The following is a 7,318-nucleotide window of genomic DNA, read 5'->3' on the forward strand; positions in this document are numbered from 1 at the left end:
GGCAGGAGAGACTTTGGCCAAGTGGTTGCTCAAAATGAACTGTAACAAGGTACAACTCGCTGTATTTCTTTACGTCTTGACAACCGCTCATTGCAGGCACCACAGAAACATGTCACTGCTGATAGGAGGGAGCAGAATACTTTAGGCTAGAAAACTCCATTTATCAAAGATAACCCCCATTTATTTCTCCCTGTTTTCCCTGAGATCAGCAGGCTGGAATGAGCATAGGAACGCTGCCGTCTTCCTAGCGAGTAGGCTCACCCCAGAACGCGACATCCGCAACCAGAGAGCAACGAGAGGTGGCGGAGGCTTTAATTGTTTTCTTCTCCTGTGGAAATTAATCGTGGTGATGTTTTAGGGGGATCCGAGCCTGAGGAAGGGAGAGGGAGACGCCTCGGTGGCGATGCCCGAGCCTGTCGGTCAGACCTTGGCATTTTCTCACCGGTATATTAAAACAAAACAAAAAAACATCCATCCCACCCCAATAAACTTGAGTGATGATTTAGTCACCGAGAAACACCAGCGGAATCAGGTGCCGGAGCGAGGGGAGAAAAAAAAATTCTTTAGGAAAAAAAAATAATTCAAACGAAATAAGCCCCCGGTGCATCTCCGGCTCCCACCGAACGTTTCCGTCCCCCCGGTTGGTTGTAAAGGGACCGAGCCCCGCGCCTCGCCCCGGGGAGGGACCGCGGCCCCCGGGCTCCTCCGCGCCGACGGGACGGCCGGTCAAGGTCTGTCCCGAGGCCGCGTCGCTTTCATCGGCTCCTCGCAGCGAGAACAAACAGCGCCGATCGCCCCGCTCCCCGGGACGGAGTCCAGCGCTCGGGACGCACCGGGCAGGGCGGGCGGGGCGCGGCGGGGCCCCCAGGGGGCGCTGCAGCACCGCGGCCCGGGAGCCCCGGGAAGGGAGCGGGGAGAGACCCGGGGGTGTCCCCTGTGTCCCCCGCTTAACGAGGGCTCTGCCCGCAGCCCTCGACGGCCCCGGGCCCCGCCGGTCGGGGCTGCGGAGCTGCCGCTGCCTGTCTCTCCGTTCCCAGGCGTTTTCGTTGCGTGGTTGTCCTTTTGGGGTTCTTTTTTGTTATTTAGTTTTCATTGTAGGTTAGTTTTCTTTAGTATTATTGCTTTTTTTTTTTTCTCCCCCGGAAAGTGCTGTTTTGTTTTGGTATTTTTTTTTGTTTTGGTTTTTTTTGTTATTTTTTTGTTTTTGTTGTTTTTTTTTCCTTGCTGCAAAGAGCAAGAAATGATGTTTGCGCAGAAGCGGTTCTCCCCGGCCGGTGCTGAAATCCTGAACCTCGGTGTTCTCACGGCTCAGGAGAAGAAATCCTACTTATTTAGGGCGACTGGGATTTAAAATAGGGCGTTTTCGATGCGGGATTTCGGGGAAAGCAACGAAAAAACAGCCCGAGAGGCCGGCGGCAGCCGAGCGGCACCTCCAAACCTTCCTCTGCGGGCTCCTCTTCCCTTTCTTTAATGATATTTTTTTTTCTATTATATACTAAAAGAAGAAGAAAATCTAGACGCGACCGTCACCGTGTCCTCTTCTCTCCCGCGGGTTCGAATTAACCGGTGCAGGCTCGACCTTGAAAATTTTTCAAAGCTGTTTATAAACGCCGTTTCTTGTAACACTTTTTATACTCCCCAAAGCCTCCGATCTCCGACCCAGGTTATACAATAAATCCCCCCCCATCCCTACGGCTTCAGTCGCGCACGGAACACGATAACGTCCCAGCTAAAAACTCGCTCCGCGCAACCAGCGACGAAAAAATTAACACGGCGCTTTAATCGGGGAATTTGAAGAGGGGTCACAGAGGCCGCATTTAGCGGCAAAGTCCTCGGTGATAAATCGAAACTGTTGTGGAAATTGTGCGCTCGAAACTCTTCTCTGTCCCCAGGTGGGGACTCTGCGCGCTTAGTCACCGCGCACGGCGAGACCTCCCCGTCGGGTCTCCTCCGAAGCTGCTTAAATACGAGTTAAAGGGCAGAGAGGGCTCGCTTTGGGGGTGTTTTAGGTGTTTCAGCGTGTGTCCCCGCGGCGGGGGGTGCGGGGAGCGCGCAAATCCCCGCGTCCGCGGGGATTTGCGCGCTCCCCGCGCCCCCCGCCGCGTCCCAGCCCGGGGGGGCTCCCTCGGAGGGGAAAAGTCACTTTAGGTGACAGGGGAAGGGCCCCTTTAAAAGCCAGTTGCTACCCAAACACAAGTAAACAGCGGGGCGGGCCGGGCCGGGGGGCGGTCCCGGTGCCGTCGGGGCGGAGCGGGGCTGCGCGGGGGCTTGCGCGGGGCGGGGACGGGCTCCCCCGCGCCACTCGCCGCTGAAATGGGATGGACCGGGCTGGGGGCGGCTCAGACCCGCTCCGAGCCTCGCCGGGGTCGAAGGAAGGTGCTGCTGGTGGTGGTGGTGGCGGCGGTGGCGGCGGCGGCTTCAGCCGGGGCCCCGGCGCCGCCGAGCCGCGGATCTCAATGTCTCCGTGACGGCGCTTCGGCTTCGCCCCCGCCGGCTGCGGTAGGTGAGCGGCTTCTCCCCCATCACCGCCGGCTTCGCTCTATGCTCGCTGCCCCCCCCCCCCCCAATCCTTCTCGGTTTTGGGGAGTGCGGGATCCCTCGGGGCTGGCCCCGGCCCCGGGACACGCACCCTCGGGGCGGGGAGGGTCGGGGCGCAGGGCTTCGTTTCATTCAGATCTCTGAACGGAACGGGAAAAAGAAGCGCCAAGGTTTAAGTAACATCCGGGTTTGGTTGATTTTCCCCCCGCGCCTCGTTAGAAGGAGCCTTTAAAATCACCCACCAAGGCACTTTCTGCTCTTTTTCGGTAGTTACCCGCGCGTATAAATAGTAATAGAGGTGCCGCGGTTCAAGGCAACGAGGCGGTTTAAAAAGTTTCCGCGTTGAAATGCTCGGAATAGTTTTTCGGACTCGGTTCTTCGACACGAAAACGAGCGACCTGCAGTGACAAACCCACCCAGCCCCCTCCCCATCCCGTAGCTGCAAAACGCGGCTGTAAAAGGAGAAAAACCCTGCAGAAATCCTGTAGCCGCCTCGGTCCTTGCCCGGAGCCGGTGGGTCGGGAATCCAGAACGGATGGAGGCAGGAGCCGCGGCTGCAGGCAGCGAAAAGCGATTTTATTGCCTCCGTGTCGGTTTCTGGCGGAAAGCGAATAGGAACTCACGCTACGACATCTTTAAAAATAAGTGTCTATATATAACCAGCTCCCTCTCCGAAAAAAAAAAAAAAAAGAAGGATAAAAGGTCGCCACAAAGAATAGGCGGTATTGATCGGTCTGTCCGGGGGCTCGATACCATCGCGAACGGGAGAAACCGCGCAGCGGCCGCGGAAGCCCCGGGGAGGCGGGATCCGAGGAAAACGAAAACGGGGCCGGGTAGCGCTGCGGTTCGGCCCCGGCTTCCTTGCCGCGTTTCTTTCCCGGAGGGCCAGTCCGGTGCGCTGCGACGAGAAGGGAGGAAAGGTATTTTCAGGAAAAATACGGAAAAGTTTCTTTCCACCTGGAGGCCGGACGGTGCCGGCGGAGCGGCCCGAGGGGCAGGACCCGCTCCCGCAGGGGGTCCTTGCTTTTTGTTGTCGTTCGGGAGGTTTTTTTAGCGGGGAATGTGTCTTGTTTTAAGTCGGAAACTACGCGTTGGCGGTGCCGCCACCCGAATGCCGGGAGCGCTGGGGCACCCTCGGCCTTCCCGCTTGTTTACAGGCCCCGGGAGAGCCCGGCGCTTCCTCTCACTCCGCTGGGAAAAAGAAACGCCGCGTTCCCGGGTCGTGGAAGCAACAACAACAAAAAAAATAAAATAAAAAAGAGAGGGCAGGGGGTTCCCCCCGCGCGGCTCTAGGATGAACCGAGGGGTCCCCCCGGCGAACCCCCGTGCGGGGTGCGGGGGCTCGTCCCGCCGGGGCTGGGGGCAGCTCAGCCCTCGCCGGGCCGGGGAGGCCTCGGGGCCGCCCGCGGGATCCCCGTGCGGCTGCCCGGCCATCTGGAAGGGATCTCGGCGCGAAGGGGGTTTATTGAGGACCTGCGGCGCGGAGGGCTGGGTGGGGGGTGAGCGTGCGAGGCGGGAGCTCCTTTCCTCTCCCCTCGGTTATCTTGATAAATGAGTTGTCGTTGAAGGAAGAAAAATAAGCGCCCGAGGTGGGAGCTGCACCCCCGGCCCTCGGCGAGCGCCCCGCTCAGCCGCGAGGGGCCGAGCTCGGAGGGGGCTGGGGGGACCCCGCGGTGCTGGCGGCCCCGGACCCGCTCCGGGTGTGCTTTGGTTTTTTTGTTGTCTTTTTTTTGCTTGGTTTTTGTTTTGTTTTGGTTTTTTTTCCACGATTCCATTAATTCGAATCGGTGGCGTCTTGGGTCGGCTCGGCGCTGGGGTTTTCTCCTTTTTAATTTAATTGGGGTTGGGTTTTTCTGGGAGTGATGTTTTTTAAATTGGTGCGCTTTTTTGTTGTTTTGGTTTGGGTTTTTTTTTTGTGGGTGTTTTGTGGTTTTTTAGAGTTTTTGGGGTTTATTTTTTGCCGCTTTCCCTTCTCCGGGGCAGCGATCGCGCCGGGGCAGCGCACCGGGAGCGGACCACGCTGCTCTCAGTAAAACTCTCTTCTCCCCCTCTTCTTTTCTGCCTCTTCCTTCCTAGGATTTTCTCCCCGTCTCGGAATCCCGGCGGAGGCGCCGTCCGCGGCCCCGGGAAGATGGGAAGCAAGGCGCTGCCGGCCCCCATCCCGCTGCACCCGTCGCTCCAGCTCACCAACTACTCGTTCCTGCAGGCTGTGAACACCTTCCCCGCGGCCGTGGACCAGCTGCAGGGCCTGTACGGGCTGAGCGCCGTGCAGACCATGCACATGAACCACTGGACGCTGGGCTACCCCAACGTGCACGAAATCACCCGCTCCGCCCTGGCCGAGGTGGCGGCCGCCCAGGGCCTGGTGGACTCGCGCTTCTCCTTCCCCGCGCTGCCCTTCGCCGCCCACCTCTTCCACCCCAAGCAAGGGGCCGTGGCCCACGTCCTCCCGGCCCTGCGCAAGGACAGGCCCCGCTTTGACTTTGCCAACCTGGCCGCGGCCGCCACGCAGGAGGATCCCCCCGAGGCGGGGGAGCTCGCCAAGCTGAGCCCCGGACTGGCCTCGCCGCTGTCGGGCCTCGGCAAGCTGTCCCCGGACAGGAAGCCTTCCCGCGGCCGCCTGCCCTCCAAGACGAAAAAGGAGTTCATCTGCAAGTTCTGCGGGCGGCACTTCACCAAGTCCTACAACCTGCTCATCCACGAGCGCACCCACACGGACGAGCGGCCCTACACCTGCGACATCTGCCACAAGGCCTTCCGGCGGCAGGACCACCTGCGGGACCACCGGTGAGCGACCCCGGCCCGGGGAGCGGGGGCGTCGCGCCTCCACGCGAGTCGCCGCGGCCGCTCCGCGCAGACCGAGCGGCAGGAGGAGGGACGGGGGGTTAGCGGGGGGTCCCCGCGCTCCCGGCGGCGCCGCTCACCCCTCGGGTTGCCTTTCCAGGTACATCCATTCCAAAGAGAAACCCTTCAAGTGCCAGGAGTGCGGGAAGGGCTTCTGCCAGTCCAGGACCCTGGCGGTCCACAAAACCCTCCACATGCAGGTGAGCCCCGCGCTCCGCTGCCGCCGGGCTTGGGTCGGGGGCGGGGGGGACGCTCCGGCGGCTCCGCGCCGGCCCGGCCGAGGGGAGCGGCGGCGGGACGGGGCCCCGCGGGGACGCGCTCGGCGGCGGCCACCGATCCCCGCGCTCCGTTTCGGCCGCGACGCCGCTCGGAGGCGGGTTTCGTTGAGGGCTCCGGCCCTGCCCGGCCCCGGGCACCGATCGAGCTCCGAGAAATAGCGCTGGGGGGGGATTGGGGGGCGGGGGGGCAGGACGGGGCCGGTCTCCCGTCCGCCCGGGGCCGCCCTCGCTCGCGCCCGACCCCGGGAATTCCCATCCCGAACCGTGCGTCGCGACAGGGAGAAGCGCTTACAGTAGTTAGCGATACGCGCGACCGGGCGGTTTGTGAAGGATTAATCCTTTGCTTGCTTCAAATCTGAACAGGAATCTCCACACAAATGCCCCACATGTGGAAGAACCTTTAATCAGAGAAGTAACCTGAAAACTCACCTTCTTACCCATACAGACATCAAGCCCTACAACTGCGAGCAGTGCGGCAAAGTGTTCAGGCGAAACTGCGATCTTCGGCGGCACAGCCTGACCCACACCCCGCGGCCGGAGCCCTAGCGCCGCCGGGACCCGCCGCTCCTCTCGCCCCGGGACTGCGCGGGGGCTCGGGGCGCCCCGGCCGGACGCGCGCGGAGAGCGCGGACTGCGGGCTCGGGCCCCTCTCCGACCGCTCCCCCTCCCCCCGCCCGCGGCTCATTCTAGAGCTTCTCCTGTGCGCAGCGCGGTTTGCTTCCTTCGTTTTCGTGTCGTCGGGTCGGACGCGCGTCGATGACAAATCGGGGAGGGAAAAAAAAATATTTCTTAAAAAAAAAAAAGTGTATTTCGAAATAAATCTTTCTTTTTTTTTTCCAAATACCTCCCGCCTTCTTGTATTATTCTCTGAACGTTTCCGTGCTGTGTCGATATAACGGTTAAGCGTATTGAATAAATTTCCTAGCCGGGTAATTGTACTGTCACAACAATTTGGGTGATCGCTTTTGTTTTGGCCTGTGTCGCTGTCGCTGTTGTGTTATCTATTGTTAAGTAAAAATGAAAGCGCCTATTTGAGAGTATATAGCTCTATTACTTAATAATACGAATGTCTAAATATTAACTTCTGTACTTTATTTTTTTGTCCCCGAACGAAATATTTTTATTTTAAAGGAGAGAAAAAAATACTTTCAAATAAACAGATCTTAGGAAATAATGCATAGAGCCGTTCTTATGCCGAAGCGGCTTATTAGTAACTTATTTGCTATCAGCCCGTGTATTGTAAAAGTCATCCTTCTCGCGGAGATTGCAGTAGACTTTGGACACGGGCTGTTCACCCGCAGAGACAAGGACTTTATCCTGCAGAAGATGATTCTTTCCTGACGGCTCTGGGAGCAAACAGTGAGGCGCAAATACAGCCCCTTGCCCCATGGATCATCCACGGGCCCCTCAGCTGCTCCCCCTCCATCCACTCCCGCTGCCCCGCACAGGGCACCCCCGAGGGGAAGGATGGAGGGGGGCAATGAGAGGGGTTGTTCTGCTCCCGCAGAGACCCTCGTCCTCCCATGGCAGCTCCCTGTCTTCTGTTCTTCACTTGCCGTCCCTGTATATCTGCCCCCAGCCTTGGCGGCCCAGAAATCTCATCCCACAGGCTGCACGCTCAGAGCATCCACACACCATGCAGGTAGCAGGGTGGGGGC

General features: G+C 59.7%; 1 protein-coding gene across 3 annotated transcripts; it reads left to right on the forward strand.

Annotated features, from left to right (window-relative positions):
- Positions 1 to 2,356: 2,356 nt before the first annotated feature.
- On the forward strand, positions 2,357 to 6,503 carry OSR2 (odd-skipped related transciption factor 2). 3 transcript variants are annotated; one of them, XM_069854421.1, is made up of 4 exons: positions 2,357 to 2,503; positions 4,615 to 5,325; positions 5,483 to 5,582; positions 6,024 to 6,503. In XM_069854421.1, exons 2-4 carry the CDS (start codon positions 4,670 to 4,672, stop codon positions 6,204 to 6,206), a joined length of 939 nt encoding a protein of 312 aa, XP_069710522.1. In that variant the 5' UTR covers positions 2,357 to 2,503; positions 4,615 to 4,669; the 3' UTR covers positions 6,207 to 6,503. The 3 variants fall into 3 exon arrangements, with proteins under 3 accessions (XP_069710522.1, XP_069710521.1, XP_069710523.1); XM_069854420.1 differs by having other exon boundaries at positions 2,357 to 2,499; XM_069854422.1 differs by having other exon boundaries at positions 2,359 to 2,499; positions 6,106 to 6,503.
- Positions 6,504 to 7,318: the final 815 nt, after the last annotated feature.

This window comes from Phaenicophaeus curvirostris, chromosome 3 (genome assembly GCF_032191515.1).
Source record: "Phaenicophaeus curvirostris isolate KB17595 chromosome 3, BPBGC_Pcur_1.0, whole genome shotgun sequence".
Lineage (NCBI taxonomy): Eukaryota > Metazoa > Chordata > Aves > Cuculiformes > Cuculidae > Phaenicophaeus > Phaenicophaeus curvirostris.

What these genes read in the sequence shown, in the direction of transcription:
- OSR2 (XM_069854421.1), top strand. Translation starts at nt 4,670, where the DNA reads ATGGGAAGCAAGGCGCTGCCGGCCCCCATCCCGCTGCACCCGTCGCTC. An exon ending in GACCACCTGCGGGACCACCG is followed by an intron (nt 5,326 to 5,482) that starts GTGAGCGACCCC and finishes TTGCCTTTCCAG; the next exon opens with GTACATCCATTCCAAAGAGA. An exon ending in ACAAAACCCTCCACATGCAG is followed by an intron (nt 5,583 to 6,023) that starts GTGAGCCCCGCG and finishes AAATCTGAACAG; the next exon opens with GAATCTCCACACAAATGCCC.